This window comes from Planococcus citri, chromosome 4 (assembly GCF_950023065.1).
Source record: "Planococcus citri chromosome 4, ihPlaCitr1.1, whole genome shotgun sequence".
Classification (NCBI taxonomy): domain Eukaryota; kingdom Metazoa; phylum Arthropoda; class Insecta; order Hemiptera; family Pseudococcidae; genus Planococcus; species Planococcus citri.
Window position 1 is genome coordinate 71,799,762 of NC_088680.1, and position 24,463 is coordinate 71,824,224.

Consider the following 24,463-nt stretch of genomic DNA (forward strand, 5'->3'; position numbering starts at 1 on the left):
GAAAAAAAAAGAACATCGTTACTTGATCCACATTTTTAATCGTGATGAGAAAATGTATAATTAAACAGGTATCCGTATTAAAACAACAGGATAGATTATAAATTCTTACTTAAATATTAAATAACATCGATTTTTATTTAAATAAATAAAATATCACACAGTTGTAGAATGTACAAAAAAATAAATAAAAATCTGTTGTAATGAATTGAATTTTTTTTTTTTAAAAAAGAGAAGAGAAAAAAAAACAAAATTATAATGAAGAAAAAAAAAGAGCATACTTACAGGTACTTTACAAATTAATATTATCAATAACAATAGAAACTTACAAAATAGTGAGAAAAAAATTTCAACTTGTCCCATGATATTAATATAAATTCCTTTTCATAGGTAACGTGTTCTAAAAGTCTACATCTTTTTCCTTCTCTTCTACGTATAGGAACTTTCGAAGAAATACCGGACGAAGGCTGCGGTATAGATTGTTTTACAATGATATGACGATAAAATTTTAATTTGAGTGGTTTGGCAGTTGAATAAAGAATCCCTTTTTTTTTCCCCACAGAGAATTGTATAGACAGATTTTCTAAAATCTGGAAGGATCTCGATTCTCGAATAGGTACTTTTTGCGATTAAAGAAGCAAAATGTAAATAGTTAGGTAGGTACCTATGATAAACTGAAAAAATTCACCCTCTCAAGGGGTTAGGTAAGAATTCGGTATTTTTTATGAAATTATTACATATTAATTGTAAAGTAATATTTCGGATGACGTGTTCTTTGGTTTAGTTTTTTCAAGTTTCCAAAATTTGTACTTGGGAACTCGAATACGAAATTCTTTGGCTTAGAGATTAATTTTTCACAACGTTATCCTTACCTATTTCTACTTCTACTCAAGTTGTCAACTTTTTTGTAAGAGTATTTTCCCTTCAAAATGGAGGTTTTCGTGGGTATAGAATTCAAGTAGGTACCTTACATTATTTTCTAAAACAAAACTGCGATATTTTTTCTAAACAAAAAATTCTTTTTATCGTTATAAATAGGATTGTTGGTAAATGGTAGTAGTAGATACCTACGAAATATAGATAATCAATTTAAACGTTCGAGGACGAATGAAAAAGTATAAATTTAAAGTAATAATATAATTTTTTGATTTTTACATATCTTAAAAATGAAAAAAAAGAGGGAAAAGAGTAATAGAGGGGAGGGGAGCACATTGAAAATTTACAATACGAAAGGAAAATTTGGTGACAAGTAAAAGTGATGGAGAACTCGATACTAACGATGAAAAAAAAAACATTACAATATACGACAAGAAAGAGGAAAAATATAGAGAGATAGAGAGAAAAAGAGAGAAAGGGCAGAGTCAAAGTACATACGCGACAAAAAATTAAAAATGATATAATAGGAAAAAATTCGTTTTTTTGTGTTTTTTTTTCGCTTTTTTGTTTTTTTGGTTTTCTATTTGTATGTAGGTATTATAAACAGCCTGCGAGGATTTTGAAGATTCGAACGCTGATTCCGTGCTTTAATTCACGTCTGGTTTTAAAAAGTGCTTTCGTACGATTCATTGTCGTTGTGGCTTCTTTTTACCGTTGCGATTGTAATTAAAGTCGAAATCTGTAACGATATAATACAATTAATACATATAATATATAATAATAAAGGTTAATTGATAATATGGGGCATCGTTAGCCCGACTCGATTCTCGAGCTACGCGACAAAAGTGAATTTCGTAACTAAAATTACGTAAATGAAAAGAGCGAAGTAGGTATTGCGATCGAAACGCGGATAAGTTTAAGTGTTGTAGGTAGAGGTACTACAATTAACAAAATTAACACCGTTGCCGCGGCGCCAGCCATTAATTTATTACTCGTCGATTACAAAATTTTTCAAACAACGCCAATGCTGTAAAAATGAATCGAACTCGATTATTTTCCACGGTTCGGTATTCAATTTGAATCATTTCGTTGGTTTGAACCGTTTGTCTTGAGACATTTTTAAGTCGATTGTGCTTTTAATCGAGAAATTGATCTGTGCTGCGTATCGGTGAAAAGAAAATTCCGATTCGACCCCCTCCCCCACCACTAATTTCAAAAATTTGGTTCGAGTCTATTCTCGATGAAATCAGCTCGGTTGTGTGGGCATAGGACCTTCGATTTTGTTCAATTTTTTTGTAGTTTCTTCATGTTAGGAAATGGAGAAAATTCCTTCTCCTTGAGGGCTCAAAATTCGAAATCTTATACAAAATTACCCCAAAAAATTTCAAAAATATCAGAAAATTGTCATAAAAACGGAAAAAAATTAAAGAATTGGGAGGATGAAATTTGACAAAAAAAAACTTTCAAGAAATGTTGTTAAAAACAGGACTTTTGTATGGCAAACTTTGAAACAAAAAAAGGACTTTTTCAGACAGAGAAGGGAAGAATCAATTATTTAAGAATGTTTTGGCAAAAATTACAACCATTTGACTGATTTCATCACAACTTCCTGAGAATTTTGACAGAAAAATATAACAAATTTTCGTCAACTCGCCAAAAATTGACACTCTCTGACAATGATTTTGACTAAAAACGGGGAATTTTTTGACAATTTTAGCAAAAACAGAATTTGTTGGAAAATTTTAACTAAAACTGTCCTTTTTGACTATTTTACTCAAAATGGACACTTCATGACTATTTTTCCAAAAATTGACGCTTTTCAATACCCCCCCCCCCCCACAAATAAACAATGTTTCACTTGAACAAATTTAGAAACAAAAAAAAGAATCAGAACTTTATGAGCAAGTTTGGCAAAAAAAACAGGACTTTTGTTTGGTAATTATTTTGGAACAGAAAGAGGACTTTTTTTAAAAAACAGATACGGCGAAATTCAATTCTTTTTGGATATTTGGGGTTGGGGGTTGGGGGGGGGATGAGGAGTGCAAAAAAATTGCTGACTGACAACTTCCGAGAATTAGCGTGCCCCCAAAAAAGCATTTACATACAAAAGAAGGCCTGGTTGTAAATATCATAGATATGAGATGTACGCCTCTAGGATTTTTTGTTCAGATTAACAAATTGCAGCCCCGAAATTTGGCAAGTTTTTGAAAATAAAAAATTTTGGAAACCAGTGGGGTTATCGAAGAGGCAGAATCAAAAAATTTTCGCTTTCTGTATCTCAATTGAATCATTAATTTTGAAAAATGCTTACAAGGGAACCTCTTGAGGTGTCCGCCTCCGATTTGAACGGGACCGCCGTTTTTGGAAAGAGCATGTTCCGAACCCCCCAAATCCAAATTTTCAGCTGCCCAAGTTCATTTCTCGATTTTTGGCGAATTTTTGAAAATCCAAAATTGACTATTTTGGTGATTTATGCTTTTTTTAAAAAAAGTACGTACTTGGTCTGTAAAATGTTCAAAATACATAAGTCCTAAAACTGATATTAACCCCCCAAATCCAAATTTCGCCATTTCCAGCCATTCAGGAGCCTCCAGTGCGATTTTTCAATTTCTCCAGAATTTTCAATTTGCTCCAGAATGCGTGAATATGAAGTTGGGTAGCTAAAAATCGAGTTGTGTGTTATACTCGATCTGTTTAACGAGTTTATCCACATTTGAGTTGATTTTTAGAGGGACACCTCAAGAGTGGTTTTTGACCAACTTTTTTCATAAGAAATCCAAAATGATTAAAACTTTACCGTTTGCGAGGAAATTTTTGAAATTTGCGCGGATCGCAGTATTTTGTCATGATCTAACCCCACGAGGGCGAATTTCGCCATTTCCAGCTATTCTGGAGGCTCCAGTGCGATTTTTCAATTTCTCCAGAATTTTCAATTTGCTCCAGAATGCGTGAATATGAAGTTGAGCAGCTAAAAATCGAGTTGTGTGTTATGCTCGAACTTTTTAACGAATTTATTCACACTTGAGCCGATTCTGGAAGAGACACCTCAAGAGTGGTTTTTTGACCAGCTTTTTTTCAAAATAAAAATATGTATCCAAAAACGAAAAATTCCTCGTTTGTGAGAAAATTTTTGAAATTTGCGCGAATCGTTGTATTTTGTCATTAATGAACCACACGAGAGCGAATTTCGCCATTTCCAGCCTTTCTTGTGCCTCCCTTTAATTTTTGGACATTTTTATTATTAAAAAAGCTGCTCAAAACCCCACTCCTGAGCTGTCCCCTCCAGAATCGGCTCAAATGTGAATAAATTTGTTAAACAGTTCGAGTATAACACAAAACTCGATTTTTAGCTGCCCAACTTCATATTTACGCCTTCTGGAGCAAATTGAAAATTCTGGAGAAATAGAAAAATCGCGCTGGAGCCTCCAGAATAGCTGGAAATGGCGAAATTCGCCCTCGTGGGGTTAGTTCATGACGAAATACTGCGATTCGCGCAAATTTCGAAAATTTTCTCGCAAATGGGAAATTTTTGATTTTTGAATATTTTTATTTTGAAAAAAAGCTGGTCAAAAAACCACTCTTGAGGTGTCCGCTCCAGAATCGGCTCAAATGTGGATAAATTCGTTAAACAGGTCGAGTATAACACACAACTAGATTTTTAACTGCCCAACTTCATATTCAAGCATTCTGGAGCAAATTGAAAATTCTGGAGAATTTGAAAAATCACACTGGAGGCTCCAGAATGGCTGGAAATGGCAAAATTTGGATTTGGGGGGTTAATATCAGTTTAAGGACTTATTTTTAACATTTTTACTGATCAAGTACGTACTTTTTTTAAAAAAAGCATAAATCGCCAAAATACATAGTCAATTTTGGATTTTCAAAAATTCGCCAAAAATCGAAAAATGAACTAGGGCAGCTGAAAATTTGGATTTGGGGTTTTAGAACATTCTTTTTCCAAAAACCGCGGTCCCATTCAAATCGGAGGCGGACACCTCAAGAGGTTCCCTTGTTAATGATGTATTCATGGAATACGAATGTTTTTTCGGGAGAATAGAAGAAATTTTGTTGGTTTGAATATAATTTTGCGATTGTAATATTTTGATAATCGAGTTCAACGATAAATTCGGGAATGATCGAAGGTCGTTATCGATCATTCCCAATCGATTTTAGATAACGGATGTTCGATTATGCGACCGATTTGGAATACGGAAATCAAATGAATTTCTAGAAAAATGCAATATTTACCGTTACTTGCTGAGAAGACCTCCTCCTCCGGATGCTGCCGAGTAACCGTAATTCGAATAAGGCGTCGCAGAGTACTGAATGTAAGGTGAATTGTACGCGGTACTGTATTCAGTTGAACCTCCTGAAAAAAAATTGTTACGTATAGTTGAAGCTGATTGCTGATACATCCATCGATGGCCATATAGTCAGACTAGCCTTTGATATTTTGCCATTTAAAATCACTTACCCGAAGTGTAATGGGTCGCAAAGCCAGGTAACAATGTAGGAGGCGTATAAGCGGCAGCTGCGGCGGTCGCCACGTTATTATTATTAGCCGGCTGCAGCACCGTTAAACTGGAGGTATCCGTTGATCCGGCTTGGCCGGACGGAGTCGTTGGATCGGTGGACAGAGATAACGGCAATCCCGGCGATTGTCCGGTACCATTTTCTCCATTGAAAGTTACACCGCCTCCATTCTCTGCAAAGCCAAAATACGTACATGTATCAACAATGAGTACCTATTTACCTTATACATACGTACGTAAGTATTCAAGACTGGAGCACTTACCATTATTATAATGAGAATGATTATTGGGCGAAAGTTGCGACGATTCCAAATCCGTAGCCGGACTCAACTTATGAATTTCTTGCATCGTAATCGCAGTCAAAGGAGCTGCTCCCAGAGAGGAAACGGCTGTAACCGAAGTCGTGCCTATAGGACCGGTTGCATTCGACGTCGTACTATGCGGAGTTTGCGATATCGTGTCGTACAGATCCGGAGGCGTTGGAGCTGAATGAGCGATGAAACCGCCGCTCTGAGTGTCGAAGTACGGAGGAGCTGAGCCACCCACTACGTTCGGACCCAGTTCCGAGAATAGTTTGTGTTCGTCTTTGATGCACCATTTGCTAGGCCATAGCTGCAACAAATTATCGAATTTATTCGCACGTTGTGATTGAGGAAAAAAAACTTTTTTTATAAATTGAGGTAGAAAGCTGCATTTTTGTACGTAATATTGGTCCCTTTTTATATTCTAAACACGAATCTGGGATGTCCTTTTGCGTCTATGGTGAGCGTTCTTCCCTATTGTGGTTCCAAGCCCCCCCCCTCCATTTGATTTTTTGCCTGTAACTCCTCAAATATTGATCCTAGCGGAAAAATTGTCAAATGAAACTGACTATTTATAGCTCTACCCACCCCCCCCCTCTGGGCAAGTGTAATCAGAATCACTAAAATACTCATCTGATAGGGAATTTCCCGTAGAATAAGTTTCATTTGACAAATAATTTTCAAAAATGGATTAGTTTACCAAAATTCAGTTTTCTCTCTTAACACTATTCTTTCAGCTAATTTTCCTGGACTATCGTGGTAATTTGAGTAAATGAAAATGAAACTACAACTCACCGATACATTAGCGTAAAGTTGATCTCCGTTATAGTGAGGATGCCTTATTCGTTTCACATCTTCGTCCAAACTTTGACCATTTAGATCTCGATTCTCATCTGTAACAACAAAAAAAGGAGAAAACTCATCGTGTGAATTTAAACTCGAACAATGAACATTCGCATAAAAGGCCATCGCATTCGCATCGTAACTCCTGCGCGATTTGGCATTTTTCTTCCCTACGTGTAGGTATAAGGGCTAAGGGCGTTGGGCTAGGCTGGGCGATTCTCATTAAAATAAATTAAGCAATAAAATCTGAAGAAATACGTTACATTAAAACGATGAAGGGAAAAAAGGACGTGTATAAAAAAACAAAACAAAACAAAACATCGAATGGCACGAGTAATAGTATATAGAGTATACCTATATATAGGAGAGAGAAGAAAAAAACACATCGCCGAAATAAAAAGGATAGGACAGTATTAAATGTCACGTTAGGACATTTTTATCTATAACATTGTCGTCGAATAGTAACAATCTGTTGCGAATCGAGAGCAAACAAACAACTGCGAGTGCTTTGGTTTTAATTTTATGATACGATAGTACGAGTAAACTTACACATAGGAGTATATGCACGAGTATAGTACGTAAACGTATATAGAGGATGAGGAATAGCGATATTCCCTCGAGTATACAAGGGGTTCGGTAATCAGTCGCCATGATGGGGCTATTGCTCGAGGGACACTCATTTCTGACATCATTTTATTATACACAGAGCCACTAAACACCGTTGCTCCGGTATCGGTATTACTATTGCTATTGCTATTGCTTTCAAGTTTTTAACCTACTGCTCGCGATAACAATTCCCTTTTCGATTAACCTAAATTGTTTTTCTAACATTTTACCAGTTACCGCAGCGCGCAGCCTTTTACATCTCTCGATGGTAGTTTTTCCACAGACGCAACAGGGCTCTCCTCAATCGTCGTCCTCGTCGTCGTGCTTTTACATACAATTAATAAAAAGACTGCGATATAATTTCATAAGCTTATGGTACAACGAGTACTGCGACACCCTTGTTCAGATACTAATCACTCTTCTCGCATATGGTGTGGGGTGTGCGTTCGAGTAGAAGGAGATGATGTGCTTTTTCAAACGTGTCATTGGTGAAATATCACTGTCCATGGTGCTTCTGCTTACAATGTGCATACAACCATACGTAGTATTTTGCGAATCGTTCGATGACTTTATGAGAGAGCAGTGTAGGTCGTAGGGTATATCTGGTGACTGATTATTTTGAAATGGTATCGTATCTGGTCGGGTCAAACACCTGGTCGATGTATTATTTTTCCAAAATCATACTCGAGGCTCAGAATGAGCTGGGGAAGTGGGATTAAGTTTTCAAAAATATGAAAAGGATGAAGTACATAGATACTGATTTTCAAAATTTTGGTCATTTTAACCCCCCCCCCCCCACCCCTCATTTACCAACACAACTCACTGTGAATTCCAGAGATCTCTTCTGTCTTCAGGTTATCTGTTCAATCTTTTTAACCGAAAAAATTGTTGAATCCAAAATTTCTTTGATGTTTTTTGAATCCCCTTCTCCCCAGTGAAGTCCAGGGCTCGTACTTGGTTACTCTTTGAATTACTATAGGTTACTTAGTCGGTTACTTTTTGTAAAATTTTGGTTGCTAAAGTTACATTTTTCAAAAATTTTCCTAAATTCAATTTTTTCAGATCTAGATTTTGAATCATACTTTGTAAAGGAAACAAGAAAAAATGTCTCGCTTTTTACCAAAAACAGTAACAAATTCTGCATTTTAAGATGTTGTCAAAAAGCCTCATTTCTTACTAAAAATTTCTAAAAATTGTAGTTTCCCCGCTAAAAGTTTCAAAAGAGCTCACCCCCCCCCAATCCGAAAAATCTCGCTTTTTGGCAGTAATTGTCAAAAACTGCAAAAAATAGAAGAAAGTATCACCTTTTCAACAATAATTGCGAAAAAATATTGCTTGTCTGCCAATAATTTCCTAAAAGGTTTTTCTTTTTACTGAAATGTAAAGTCTTATTTTTTGCAAAAAATTGACAAATCATCTCGCTTTTTAGCAAAATTGCTGAAAAATCTGACTTTTGTCCCAAAAATTGAGGGTTTAGTGTAGGCAAATTAGCATAATATTTGAATAAAAAAAACATTTTTGGCTACCCAAGCTTTTATGATGAAAAATTGTCAGGGGTGGTCCCCTGAATAATTCCTGAGAACTACCACCCCACAGACCCCCGGCTAATTTTTTTATGGGGGGTTGAACCCCCCCAAAATGGGTTTTTTGCAGTTTTATCCTCAGGAGTTGATTTTGCGTAGAAAATAGCTTTAGTTTTGAGTTCTACGTCAAATTTCCGATCTATAGATATATCAACTGTCTTTCTACCCCTAAGGGGGATGGAGCTGGAACCATTCGAATGTGAGGGGTTTTCTAAAAAACCCCAAAAATGCTATCGGCGCATAAGAGGGGTTAAATTACCGCCGAGAGCGTTCGGGTTGATACTAGCATGGAAAGTGGGTACTATCGAGAAACTACCACGTGAAAAATTTCAGATCCACACCACCTCCCCTTTTTGGGGAACCCCCCTTTTCTGAAATTTCAATATCACTTTTCTCAGCCCCATTTCAACCGATTTTGAAAATTTTTCAGTATGTAATGTATACCCTTGGTAGGTATCCCCACAAAAATTTTCAACCACCTCCCCTCATATTTACCCCTCAAAATAGCGTTTTTAAACTTATTCTATGTTTTTTAACAATAGTAAAAATTGAGGGGTCTAAGTGCTTTGGAAAGGGCTAGATGAGTCTAGCAAAAAATCTGACGTCATATTCGTGCTCAGCAGTATCGAATCATAAGACAACGACACCCTACTTATTAATATCTAGTTATTTTCCCCAAAATTCCCATTTTACCCCCAAACCTCGCAAAGACACATTTTACGCCGTTTTGAGGAGTAAATACGAGGGGAGGTGGTTGAAAATTTTTGTGGGGATACCTACCAAGGGTATAGGGTATACATTACATACTGAAAAATTTTCAAAATCGGTTGAAATGGGGCTGAGAAAAGTGATATTGAAATTTCAGAAAAGGGGGGTTCCCCAAAAAGGGGAGGTGGTGTGGATCTGAAATTTTTCACGTGGTAGTTTCTCGATAGTACCCACTTTCCATGCTAGTATCAACCCGAACGCTCTCGGCGGTAATTTAACCCCTCTTATGCGCCGATAGCATTTTTGGGGTTTTTTAGAAAACCCCTCACATTCGAATGGTTCCAGCTCCATCCCCCTTAGGGGTAGAAAGACAGTTGATATATCTATAGATCGGAAATTTGACGTAGAACTCAAAACTAAAGCTATTTTCTACGCAAAATCAACTCCTGAGGATAAAACTGCAAAAAACCCATTTTGGGGGGGTTCAACCCCCCATAAAAAAATTAGCCGGGGGTCTGTGGGGTGGTAGTTCTCAGGAATTATTCAGGGGACCACCCCTGACAATTTTTCATCATAAAAGCTTGGGTAGCCAAAAATGTTTTTTTCTTTTCTTATTTGCCTCCACTAGTTTTCAAATTGAACTTTTTTTTTTGTCAAAAATGATACTTTGGACAAAAATTACAAAAAAAATGCCACTTTTTTGTTAAAGTCACATTTTAGAGTAAAAGTGCTTCCGAGTTTTTTTTTTTTAAATTTACCCAAGAGTTGAGTTTTTTTGTCAAAAATTTCTAAAAAGCACCACCTTTTGCAATTAATTCCCTAAAATTCCTGTTTTTTGTTAGAATTGTCACCCTTGCATTTTGCAAATTTACTGTCAAAAATTTCTGCTTTTCAGCAAAATTGGTAAATATTGCCGATTGTTTTCTGCCAAAAATAACAAAAAGGCTCACCTTTTTCAAAAATTGTAAAAAAAGTCTTATTTCTTTGCCAAAAATTTCTGAAAATCTTACTGTTTTGCAGTCAGCTAATGTGCCACTTTTTTTTATCGTTCTTTTGTTGAAACTTTCAGAAGTTTGGCTTTTTGCCAGAAATAGTGAATTCTCTGCATGTTGCCACATATTGCAAAAATCTTGATTTTTTTAGGTGCTTAAGTTCATTTTTCAATTTTTGGTGAAATTTTAAAAACCAAATTTGGATTAAAGATACGAAAAAAAAATTAAAATGTCACCAAATTGACTTAAAACACTGGAATTTGATGTGTGCTCTGTTTTCGACCTGCTAAATCGATTGGAAACGGTTTCGATTCGTATTGAGTAGTTCTGGAGCCTCCAGAAAATTTTCGAAATTTCCATAAAATTTTACCCAGTGAAGTAGGAACGCTAAAATTTACTTTATACTACAATTTCAACTTGCTGAGTCGCAAGGGGGATGATTTCAAGCCATTCTGGAGCCTCCAGTGGGTGTTGAGTTTTCGAAAAAATGTACTAAAGTTGATTCGGATAGTTTCTATGGCATTTTGTGAAAATCTTAAATCTTCAAAATATAGCTGGAGGCTTTAGGATTGCTTGAAACCGACTTCAATCGGTTAAGTACGAGTTTGTCGAAATTAAGAAATTAAGATAGGTACCTAATAACTAAATTTTAGATTTCTAACTTGATTGGGAGAAATTTCGACTTTGGAAAAAACTTCGGGAGGCTTCAGAAATGTCCAAAACAGTTCAAAACTGTTTTGAATCGATTTAGATAAGTACGAGGGTGGTTTTAATCGATCGAAAATACATATTGCGCGTGATTAAGTCAAAATTTTAGCCAATTGATGTTTTCATTTGTTGATGAGCTTGCGAATGAACTCGAAAAACAGGCCATTTCGCTGCTCTAATGGTATTTGTAAAAGGTATAAAGGTACACCCTATAGCATTAAGCTATAAATGCGAGTATCCACCTCCCATGTCAGTCATTGCGAATGAAAATGCCACCATTGTTGATGGTTTTGACAACATGTCAACATACGCCGCTGTTGCTATTCAAATACAAATAGATATGGACGGACGTTCGTTACGTGTGCGGCTGCCAATTGAAAATGAAAATAAAAGAGCACATTAAATAGAGAGCCGTTCCACTTCTGCGTTAAAAACTCGCGTATTTTTATGGGCGTAGATAAACTGGATTCTTGACGCGCGGTTTTTTTTTTTTTTTTTTGAAAAATACCCCTAATGAAAGCGAAAATTTCCGCCTACCGCGAGTACAACTTTTAATATTAAGCTCGAAGATATGCCCGTCGTTGCGGTACTACTACTGGAAAAAAAGAAGAATCAGCGGGGGCGAAGGTGGTAAAAGTTTACGGGACATTTGACCGGGAAGCTCGACTTTGGCGTTGGCGTCGGCGTCGACGTCGACTTGAAAATGAATACGAAACACGCGGTGGGGGTTGGGGTTGGTACGTACAAAAATACCGTAGCAGTACATCGCATCGGTATGAAGCGATAGGAGAGGCTTATTTTTGTCTCTTTTGGTAAAACAACCCGCCCGCAGTGTATAAGAGGGTGAAATGAACCGTTGCTAGGTAACAATAGGAATAACGTTTGCGATTTTAGAAGCGTAAAAATATGTATAAATATATAAGGGTTCCGGGCAACGCACAGGGCAGGGGCACAGGGATACGGAGGGCGCCTTTACCTGTTACTTGAGTGGTATGCGATATGCGCATTATACGTACATATTACGTACTATACTCGTAGCCTATCGCATACAATACGAACAGCCAACTTTCATAAGCGTGTCCGCCATCGCTATTTCAACACGACGCGGAGACAAGTTTGGAAAAAATGAAAAATTGGAACGATAGCGTGGCTTTTTTTTGTTGGTGGTAAACGTATTTTTCTTACGAGCGAGGGAACTTTTGGAAGTGGCATCCTCTAATTTGAACGAAGCGAAACCAAGCTAGATCGATTCAAAAATCGTTGGAGGCTCCAGAATAGCTCAAAACTATAGTTATTGATGGATGTATGGAAGAAAAATTGAAGGAATTATTAAAATTTTGGTTCACTTTGCTCGAAAGAATTTTATATTCGATGAAAGAAGTTTGCAAAGCGCCCTTTGAAACAGCATTTTCAATTTTCAAAAATTCGTTAAAAAGTCTAAAAATGCGGAGGGTACATATGAGTTGAGGAAAGGCTTTTCACCGAATAAGAATAAACGAGGTGTAGGTAAATGTTGGTACCTGAATGAGGGAACTGATGATCATGATGGTGGTGATGGTGATGATGATGATGGTTGTGATGATGATCCAAGTCACGTTTTCTTTTACTGCCATTCGGATCGCTCTGCGGTATTCCCAAGATGCCATTTATACTGTATCTGTCGTGCTGACTCGAGGATACGTGGGTTATCACGGAAACCGGACTCGGCTGCTGCTGGTTCGTATGCTGAGCATTTGGTAAATGACTCGGAGTACTAGAGGCTGGTTGAATCACTGCTCCATGGCCCCCGGTGCCATTGCTGTTGTTACTGTTGTTGTTGTTTTGAGATTGCTGTTGCTGGTGAACGTGTTTAGCTTTTTCGGCAGCTTTATTTCGAACAATCCTGCAACAAAAATTCCAATACACATCGGTTAAAAGACGTGTATACGTAAGTAAGTAAGTGGAAAGAAAATATTCGAATACGAGTCGATCGTGGTGTGCGTGGGCACCCCTGCTTTTTCGCCCTCATCGCCTCCCCTTTTTTAGTATACTTGGTTCTTTCTTACGTATATAGCGAGATTTTTCCTCCTTTTCGACGTTGCAAAGGTTTACGCGCGAGGTTTCGTAGTATGTAGTACTATTGCAAGACAATGCAACCATGCGAAACGATACTAAAAGTTTTTCTCTTGTAATGTCTGAAAAACTCGCAAAACTACGCGAAACTACGTCCGAGTTACACAAACTCGCCGGCCAATGCAAAATCGATGCCGGCGAAAGCTCGAAAATTATCTACAGCTCGACTTTATATGTACACGAGTGTACATGTTTTCGTGTTTTACGTATATTTTTACCTATACTGCTGGTTGAAATACTCGTACTCGAACCGAGCGTCATTTTATTCGTGTGGGGAAAAAACTGAGATTGCCAGATTTTCTTCTCGTATTTTGTTCTGCTGTTTCAACAGCTAGCTACGCAGGTTCTAAATTGTAAATGAAAGATCGAATTCGATCATTTTTTTAAAGAATTGTTTGATGAAGTGAACCAAGACAGGGCACAATTTTTTATTGAAAAAATTTACGAATTGGCATGTTTTTTTTTGACTCAAAATTGCAAGTTCCTAATTTTCTGTACCGTCTCCCCGCCCACAAATATCCAAAAAATTAATTTTCGCCTTATCTGTTCGAAAAGGTCCTCTTTTTGTTCTAAAATTACCGAATGAAAGTCTTGATTTTTTTGCAAAACGGGCTCGTAGGTTCTGTTTCTGTTTCTTTTTTATTTTTTGTCAAATTTGCCCGAGTCAAAAAATGTTAATTTTTTGGAGAGAAATGTCAAAGAGCGTCAACTTTTGGCAAAATAGTAAAGAAACGTCTATTTTTAGTAAAATGGTCAAAAAGTACCAATTTTTGCCAAAATTGTCCAAAAAAATCCAGTTGTTGCCAAAACTGTCTAGTCAGAATTGCCAGTGTTTTTATTTTTTTTTACCAAATCGTCCAAAAAGCATTGATTTTTCCTTTACCTGTCTAAAAAGCCCTCTTTTTGTTTTAAAGTTTCCCACACCAAAGTCCTAGTTTTTTTTACAAAATTTCTTGAAAGCTTTTTTCGTCTAATTTCATTCCCTCTTCCCTCTCCCCAATTTTTTCAGTTTTTATTACAATTTTTTGATTCTTTTATTGGTGAACCAGTAGGGGGGCATTGAAAGGTTCGAATCAAATAAATGAGTTGTTATTCGTATTCAGCACACTTGAGAATTGTGGAACGATATGTCACTCGATATTTGACTTTTTTTTGCATTTTGCATTTTGACCGAAAGAGGCTCCTTACCCCTCTTAGCGTGAAAAATTTCCTTCATCCATTGAACTTGTTCTAAATTTGAATATTTGAAGCAAACGAGAATTGAAACACAACACTCGTTCGTGCAGTAGTGAAATCGGGCGTGGACGCCTTGTGTGAAACTCGCTATGCAATCCTGATTCCTGACGTTAATAATTTTGCCTAAGTTGCGCCGTAAATACGAAATGACGTGGAATAAGAAGATGCGGGGTGCTGGGTGCTGATGTATGGTAAATTTTGATTGAGAATGGTGAAATTAGGTACATTGAGAAGATGGCGATGGCGCTCGCTATTCGGTATCGTGCTATACAAACGATAAACAATTTGTTGATTTCGCTTCGCGTTGATAGGTAGATTTAGTATAAATGACGAATTTATTGTACTCGTAAAATGTGAATGAAAACTGTCGAGTGGGACTGGGTGAATGGATACTAAAGGTATTCTCGTATTTATGGGAGTTAGCGCAGTGTATTTCGACTCGCTGTACCTATACCTACGGAGAAGAAAATCACTAGCGTGAAATTTACATAGGTTTACTCCAATTTACTCCATACTTAGGTATACTTAAACTATGCAACACTTTGGTGTGTTGTGCGGCAATTCTCCGCCGTAACACTCGAATGGTTCGTCTATCTTTTTACATCCTCGCCGCGCCGAAACGCCGCCGTTCGTTTTAAGCTTGTAATTTGAAATCGAATGGATAAAGAATAAACGATTTTCAATTTTTTCTGTCTAGGAAATGCGAAATTTAATTTTGTTAATTTGTTGATCGTAAGGCTCGCTCGTCAAATATTTCGACACATTTACGTATTGCGCTTTGCACCCGATAAATGATAATCGAATACGACGAATAAACAAATAAACGATCACGCGTTTGTCGGAAGGAGTTGAAGCCGGGAGCCGCCCGTCGACCGCGACGTTCGGTCACGCGACCTATCAACAGGTGTAATTTAATAATCATTTTCGAATTGATAGTAATCTTTGTAATAGGCTTCGAGGGTAGATTAAATCCTGATTGTGATTATGTACTCGTATATACGTCGTTGATGAAGTTGTTGCGTTGTGTCGTCGGGTGTCTCGATGTTGAGGATCAATCCAGGAAGACTCGGCCATTCAGGTGGTGTGATTTTGATGTTTTTTCATTGTTGGGAAAAGCAGAGATGTTGAACTTTCGGCATTAGAACCCAATTTGGAACAATTTTTTAAAAACTTTAATGTAAAAAATAACAAATTGATCTTGTTTGTAAACATTCGATTTACTAGATGAAAACGGATGCTAGAAAATCGACAACTTTTCAGGTCAATTTTTCTCTCTTCTCCTCGTTCAAATGGCCAAAAACAAAAATACGAGAAAGTCGAAGAAAATTACTGGCACGAGAGAAGGAGGCACTATCTCTCGAGGCACTCTTAGTCTGGCATATGACAATACGAGTAATTGCCCCGCCCCCCCCCCCCCCGCTGATCGTCCGGGACAACTTTTTTCTTGAAGGGGACATCCTAAGAAACATTTTAAAGCAAACTTGCCCGAAAAAAGTTCGCCTTACTTACAAAATGGCGGCAATTTTGATTGACAGGTCACCCGAAATCGCAGATTTTGCGTTCCAACATAGGACTTGCACGAACTTTTTCAAACTTTACAAAGGTAGATCGAAAGATCATGCAAAAATTTATCACCTGCCAAAATTTTAAGTGCTAAAGTGCGTTTTTCGATTTTTGGTGAATTTTTGAAAATCGAATTCAGACCAAAAATGAGGGAAACAATCGAAGTTTTACCAAATTGACCAAGAAAACTGAAATTTGAAATATACCCCATTTTCGACATGCCAAATCGATTGGAAACGGTTTCAACCCGTTTTGAGCAGTTCTGGAGCCTCCAGCAGATTTTTGAAACTCGAAATTCCCACAAAATTCCATCAAATTCGAGTTGTAAAGCTAAAATTTATTCTAAAAACTAATTTCAATACGCTACGAAGTACTGAAGCTGAATTTCAAGTCGTTTTGGAGCCTCCAGCAGATTTTTGAAACTTTAAATTTCTCAACATTTCATCAAATGGAGATGGAAAGCTGAAATTTACTCTACACTCGAATTTTGACACCCTCTGAAGAGGACTTGAGGTGGGTTCGAGTCATTTTAGAGCCTCCAGCGACTTTTTTTGAAAATTACTGGAGCCTCCAGTAGATTTTTAAAACTTGAAATTTCCCCAAAATTTCATCAAACTAAGATGGAGAGTCGAAATTCATTCTGCAAACTAATTTCAATACGCTACGAAGTTGACTGCTGGTGGATTTCAAGTCGTTTTGGAGCCTCCAGCGACTTTTTGAACGGTTGTATGGCGTTTTTTTTGGAAAATTGAAATTTCCTAAAAGTAGCTGGAAGCTTCAAAACCATTTGAAACTACCATGTAGTCTGCCAAGTAAATTTCAGCTTGCCAACTCCATTTGATAAATTAATGTTGGGGAAATTTCCAGTTTCAAAAAACTACTAGAGGCTCCAGTAATTTTCAAAAAAGTCGCTGGAAGCTCTAAAATGACTTGAACCCAGCTGGAGTCGTCTTTAGAGGGGGTTAAAATTGGAGTGTAGAGTAAATTTCAGATTTCCATCTCCATTTTGGATGAAATTTTGTGAAAATTTAAAGTTTCAAAAATCTGCTGGAGGCTTCAGGAATTTTCAAAAAGTCGCTGGAGGCTCCAAAAGACCTGAAATTCACCTGCAGTACTTCGTAGCGTATTGAATTTAGTTTTCAGAATAAATTTCAGCTTTACAACTCCACCAATTTCATGGAATTTTGAGGGAATTTTGGAGTTTCAAAAATCTGCTGACTCCAGACCTGCTCAAAACGTGTTGAAACCGTTTCCAATCGATTTGGCATGTCGAAAATAGGGTATATCCCAAATTTCAGCTTTCTTGGTCAATTTGGTAAAATTTTGATTTTTCCCCTCATTTTTGGCCTAAATTGGATTTTCAAAAATTCACCAAAAATCGAAAAACGCACTTTAGCGCTTGAAATTTTGACAGGTGATGAATTTTTGCATGATCTTTCGATCTACGTTTGTAAAGTTTGAAAAATTTCGTGCAAGTGCTATGTTGAAACGCAAAAACTGCGATTTCGGCTGACCTGTCAATCAAAATGGCCGCCATTTTGTAAGTAAGGCCAACTTCTTTTTGGGCAAGTTTGCTTTAAGATGTTCCTTACGATGCCACCTTTAAGAAAAAAGTTGTCACTCCTATTGTCATATGCTGGACTATCTGGACCATCTGGACCTTGATAAATTGCGAGTACCCGAACAAGAATTTTTTTCCCCTATAAAAAATAACGCTGGCTGGATTCGTTTGTATACGAGGAAAATATTCCGAACGAATTGCTGTAAAAATGAAATCACATCGTCGCTTATTCGTTGCGAAATTGATAAATTTCCTCTGCGGTCGGTGTTCCATTCGCTTGTAATTTCCCAAAGGTTGTGTTTTTTCCAAGCAGGAAGCGCTCCATTTATACGGTTCCTTTGCGAGGGTTATTAAATGGAGCCTTATTTCCCGAAAACATTTTCCGTCCCAATGTTTTTTTCAATGACTGGATACCCAGTGGGTATTTTCGAATCGAGTGTGCGAAGATTTACTCGATTACGTAGGTATAGAGTAGGTACCTAAATATTGATTTTTTTTTTCAAATTGTACAAAATTCATTTAGGTAATCGTTTTTTTTAAATCCTAGCTCGGCGTGTTTTTACGTGTAGATATGTTGTGGGACATTTTCACACGCTGGTTTTGTGTGCAGCATTTTATTAGTAAAAATAACATTTGTGTGGGGAAAAAAGACGAATTAATCGCTCGTAGAATTTGATCGTCGTCGCTGAAAAAATTGATACGAAGAGGTTCGCACTTGGCGTACAAGGAAACGTGTTAACGCAACAATGGCTCGATGTTTCGACGCATTTGCGAGCGATTTAATCATTCGAAACGCTTAGAAGCTAATAATTTTAATAGCGATGTAATCCGATTTTGAGTTGCAAGTTGATAAAAATGACGCGTAAATCGTCGAGTGGTATTGTACTCGTATATGATTTTCGTGAAATGCTGGTCAAACTCACTTGATTGAAACAGCTGCTATTGAAAAAGAACCCTCTTCTTCTTTCTAAACGTATTATAATAAGCTATTGTGAATTATCATGGGGATGACCTTTGGCGGTGTACGTATAGTGTTGTGTTGTTCTATTCTATTTTCTGTTCTGTGTATACGAGTATCTGACTCGCGAATGACATCGTCGATGCTTATATAAAGTCTACTTGGAATCACTGCTCCTGCTCGTTTTCTATATAAACAACATTATACCTATTTATCTCGTTTTCACGTTTAACCTTTCACAATCGCGCAGTGCATTTCATTGATTCCGAGTACCTTGAAGAATGGGTATGCCTATTCGAGTGACTATACGATGAATGCTGCAGAAGTGTATTATATTGAACGAATTTACTCTATAAAATGTACAATGTATAAGGGTATAATATATAGTTGCAATACCTACAGTAGGTGCAAAAAGTATTGGCACATTTTATCAAAAATCGACATTTTTTCAAATTGACGTTACGGGATCATTGGATCAAATTTTGAGATGATTGAGAAAAAAAATAAAATTATTATTTTATAGGAAATTTCATTTTCAGACAGCAAAAAAAGTCATTATTATTTTTGACGAGGTGTGCCAATACTTTTTAGGCTCCCTGTGTACTCGAATAGATGAAGGCTATGGAGGTAAGTATAGATATCAGTGGCGTCACCATGTGGAGAAATTTACGGTGCAAAAAGATGAAAAAAAAGGAGTTTTAGCAGGCCTCAACTTTTTTCTCATCAAATCATGTTTCACTTACCTATGTAAAATCATTTTGAAGATGAAGGGAAAAAGGTTTCTATTGCACTTATTGAGGTTTTTCGCTAATCGCGAAGCCACTGTACCTACATTGATGGTATTTTGAAGGGTTTTTGCGTCGACTTGACCACCCAAGCGCCATGGCCAAGAATTGGGGCAATTTTCGTTGTTTTACTACGATAAAATATTATTATAACGATACTCGTATGTACGAAGCCGAGTTCGAAGTTGTAGGAAAATCTGCGGCTGACAAAAGCATCGCGCTGTCGATGTCGCCGCCGCCGCCACCGTTGTCGTCGTCCGGAAGGATGACGATCAAGTTTGACGTCACGTGACCGCAGTTACGGTAAATACGGAAGTACCGACACGTGTACGACATCTAGCACGCAGAATACTCGTAGGCCTACAGCCTACATACGAGTATATACGAATATAACGACAATGACATAATGGTCTTGGTATAGTCGAGTCAGCAGAAGCGCTGACGCTGACGCGGACGGCGGCGACCGCATAGCAACCCATCTAAAAAGCATCAACCTAACCCTTAAAATTTCCTCCATGATTGAGTTGATATTAATTAAACTTTCATCGAAAATTTACATTCGATGAGACGGTGATTGATGAATACGCCAACTTGGATTCATTTTTTATACGATACCGATGGTTATTGGATATGCTATATCGATGTCCTTCCTTCGCCTTCCCTGGCTTTAACTAGGTATACCTATACGTTGGCGTTGGCATTTCCGCCACTATACTCGTATGCTGGATAACCAATATATAAGCAAATTCCTTTTAATTACCTACTACGTAGATTATTATTCGTGAGAAAGTTACTTCTGTATGAATGATTGCTGTTCAGTTGCTGGAATTCCAAGAAGCTACCGAGAGTGTTGACTGTTGAGAGATGATAAATACGTATATATTATCAAAACGCGCCGTACAATCTTTTTATTGCCCGATGAATAGAATGTTTTGTTGGTATTATTGAGTTATATAATGTCCCTTCTCATTATATGTATCTGCAGTTTGTGTGCTGCTAGCTGCTACTGTAGTGTGTAATAAGGTTTCCATTCAATATAAATCAACCGTAATAGTATTAAGAGATCTTGGAAAATTTTATCGCCACTTTCAACAATATGTACCCGAATAGCCGATGGCCGACTAAATGCCCGTGACTATTTCGCTTATTAGTTGATTTGTAGATAGAGATACGACCGTATGTGGCATAAGGCGCGAAATTTTCATCATCGTTGCAAATCCAACAGATTAATAGTGGTCGGTCCCTTCACCTACCCGATTTAGACCACTTCACCGGAGCTTTCCAAAAAAAAAAATGAATGATTTTTTTAGTGCGAGTATAAGTAACATTGAGTATATCATTGGCGTAGGTACAAAAACTGTGCGTTGAACAGAATCAGAAATGTGAGGCCATGCAGTTGAAGGCTCCAAAAAGCTCTGAAACTGGATGGAAGGCAGGCTATGTGCTTCAAATTTTTTGATACCTGACTAACAATGGAGGTATCCCGACTGACAGCAAACATTTTTGAACCGAACAAAACTAAATAATTGCAAGAACAAGCAAAAATACATCTTTGGCCAGAATTTCAGATGATAAGGTACTTACATTTTTCGATTTTTGGTGAATTTTTTAAAATAACGACGCGAGCTAAAAATAGGAAGTAATCAAATAATATCGTATTTTCGCGGCTTCTCGAATGATTTTGAGCAGTTCTGGAGCCTCCAGCAGATGTTTGAAAGTTGAAATTTCCATAAAATACTCCATAAAGTTGCGAAGCTATAGTTCAATTAAGCAAAATTTTCCAATTTTTGATCGAAGTTGGTATTTCCAAAATGATGGCTTTTGGGAAAAATACAAATGACACTATAATCTTTTTACTCTCATTTTTGAGGTGAATATTCCAAATTCAGCTCAAAATATCTCGTAAACAGGTCTCGTACTCGATACTTAGATACTTCAAAATCAGCAAAATTTCTAAAAATTGTGTTTTTTTAAGGACATAAAAGTTTCTCTTTTTTTCAAAATTCCACATTTTTAGCAAAATTGAAAATAGTGTCGTCTTACTTTTTTACATTCCTTTATCGAAAATAATTGCGAAGAAATAGATATGATTTCTTGCCAATAATTTAATTCCCAAAAACGACTGCTTCTCGTTGGAATCGCCGAACTTTTGCTTTTTGACACAAAAATTGCTGATAGGTTATTTTCACTTATTTTTCAAAAATTATCCAAATCCAAAATAGTCCGGCATATGACAATAGGAGTAATTGCACCCCCCCCCCCCCGCCAATCCTCCGGGACAACTTTTTTCTTAAAGGGGACATCCTAAGGAACATTTTAAAGCAAACTTGCCCAAAAAAAAGTTGGCCTTACATACAAAATGGCGGCCATTTTGATTGACAGGTCAGCCGAAATCGCAGATTTTGCGTTTCAACATAGAACTTGCACAAAATTTTTCAAACCATACAGAGGTAGATCGAAAGATCATGCAAAAATTTATCACCTGTCAAAATTTCAAGTAATATAAAGTGCGTTTTTCGATTTTTGGTGAATTTTTGAAAATCAAATTTAGGCCAAAAATGAAGGAAAAAATCAAAATTTTACCAAATTGACCAAGAAAGCTGAAATTTGGGATATACCCTATTTTCGACATGCCAAATCGATTGGAAACGGTTTAAACCCGTTTTGAGCAGTTCTGGAGCCTCCAGCAGAATTTTGAAACTCGAAATTCTCACAAAATTCCATTAAATTGGAGTTGTAAAGCTAAAATTTATTCTAAAAACTAATTTCAATACGTTACAAAGTACTGCAGGTAAATTTCAAGTCGTTTTGGAGCCTCCAGCGTTTTTTTTGAAAATTCCTAAAGGCTCCAGCAGATTTTTGAAACTTGAAATTTCCCCAAAATTTCATTAAATTGAGATGGAAAGCTGAAATTTACTCTATACTCCAATTTTAACACCCTCTGAAGACGACTTCAGGGGGTGCAATTACTCCTATTGTCATATGCCGGACGTTTTACTTTTTTTTACCCATAGAAATAACCAAGAAGTACTACTTTCTGCTGAATTGTCAAAATCTTATTTTTTGTCGGAAATTGTCAAGCATTTTTTCTTTTCAACAATATTGCTAAAAATTATATTTTTTTTGCAAAAAAATTTCAAAAAGTCGTACTTACCTAGTTTTTTTCTTAAACTGTTCAAAACTCTCTCCTCTTTGTCAAAAGTTGACAAAAAAAGCCCTTCCTTTAGTTGAAATTGAGGAAGTCTTACTTTGTTGCCAAAAATTGCCGAAAAGTCTCTTTTTTTATCAAAAAGTTTTAAACTTTAAAATCAGAACATTTCGATTCGTCATGTTGCGTTTGATTTTTATGGGGGGGGGGGGGTTGTAATTTTTTCCCTGGTTAAAATGTTTTTTTCGCGCTTCGTAACTTTTTTGTTCACTGTTTGGTTAGGTACTTTTTCAAATCATCTTGATTACAAGTTACCTTTTTTTGGAGGGGAGAGAGGGGAAGAATTGAGTACGGGCCCTGCAAAAATAAACCCTTATTTTTCAAAAAAAAAATTGCTTCAAACTGCCCACTTTTTTTCAGATAAATGATTTTCTTTGCCTTTTCTAGTTCTGTGGACCAATTTTTGCACTTTTACATAAATGTATTTTTCATGCATCATCAACATAAAAATCCTTTCTCCGCCCGTTCCATGTCTCTTATGCATTATGCCTATATCAACGCGCAAATTTCCAAAACATTTTCGGACCATTATTCGGTATAATGTACTCGTATTTTTATGGACTGCAGTCTAATGAAAAATGCATTCGTCGAGAAATGATGAAAGAAACATTTCGTTTTAAATCAGTCAAGTGTGAAATCAATCGGTTATAATGATTTACAACAACGATAACATTTGGTGTAACACGATTATCGTTTATACAAACGCGTATTGTCAATGAAAATAACAGCCGAGAGGTGCGACTATGTAGTCACCAGTCAGAGCTGGAGCTGGAGCTGGAGTCGATGTAAATAATACTCGTACGTATATTGTGTAGGCCTACTCCATACGATGATATTTCGAAGCTGTGTTGCAAAAAACCGATTAGGCGTATAAATGTGTACTTCGCGCCTTATGTCATCGTATTTCTGCCGCTGCGCTGCTTTTTTGCCATTTTGCAGGGTGTTGTCGTTGGCTGGTTCTAGCGAAGTAATCTCAATAAGTATGGTTAAATTGGAAAGCGCAGCTTTTGAAAGGAACCAAAAAAAAACACCGAAATATTTGATGGAATTTCCACTTTCCAACGCTCGAGTTGGCGAAATACAGTACATGGTATGGCGTAGGTACGTACACGTAGTTTACCACTCGAGGGGTACAACAACCAGAGGTAAAGGGCTGAAAGGGGAAAGGACGACGAGGAATGAATAAGGGAGGAGCGCAAAAAGTGCAACCTGTTATGTTAATTTCGCATTTCACACACCCTAACGCAAGTTGGGCTTACGAGCACGCTGGTAATATAGCGAGACCCCTTGTTCGCTACACGCTACATTATATATCATTTCCATTTGATTAACTGCACTCTATTTTTGTAAAACTGTTCTTCCTGCCGCCGATTTAACGAAATCTCGGATTCAGTGAAACGCCAAATGATGATGACTCAATGATTGTGCGCGTCTTTCTTCGGGTTTGCCTTTGCCTTTGCCAGGCTATACGAGTACGAGGCTGCGAAGCTGCGAAACTGCGTGTCTGGGCTGTGTACCGACAGCAGGCTCGAAATGTCCTCCATTTCCGATACATTAGGCACATTTTCGTGTTTTCTCTCTCTCTTTTCAACGCTTTATATTCGATGATACGGTTTGTTTCGGCGAACGCTGTGGAAATGTGGGTCTGGGACCTGGGTACACGTTACAAGGTGTCTACTTTTTTGAAGAAGTGATTTTTCCAGGTATTCCTGGCCAATTTTTACAATTTTCTTCATCCTTCGCTTCAGATATCAAATACAAGGCGAGGGGAGGAGAGGAGCGGGGGTTAATTTGGCAGAGGGCAGACTTTAAATTTATTCGAGGCAGAATTTTTTTGTGTCAAAATGTTCCTATTTCCAAAGAGAACTTGCAAAAATTAAAAATTGACCTCGA

The 24,463-nt window shown here is 37.1% G+C and overlaps 1 protein-coding gene across 5 annotated transcripts in view; it reads right to left on the reverse strand.

The window, feature by feature from the left end:
• Window positions 1-1,119: 1,119 nt before the first annotated feature.
• Window positions 1,120-24,463, reverse strand: part of sv (shaven) — a 119,723-nt gene continuing 96,379 nt past the window's right edge. For all 5 annotated transcript variants that reach the window (XM_065360173.1, XM_065360172.1, XM_065360174.1 and 2 more), the window contains 6 exons: window positions 12,668-13,029; window positions 6,503-6,600; window positions 5,669-6,017; window positions 5,348-5,578; window positions 5,122-5,242; window positions 1,120-1,612 (listed from right to left, as the gene is read on the reverse strand). In XM_065360173.1, coding sequence (XP_065216245.1) covers window positions 5,124-5,242; window positions 5,348-5,578; window positions 5,669-6,017; window positions 6,503-6,600; window positions 12,668-13,029 — 1,159 coding nt within the window. In that variant the 3' untranslated portion in view covers window positions 1,120-1,612; window positions 5,122-5,123. The remainder of the gene's footprint in view (window positions 1,613-5,121; window positions 5,243-5,347; window positions 5,579-5,668; window positions 6,018-6,502; window positions 6,601-12,667; window positions 13,030-24,463) is intronic.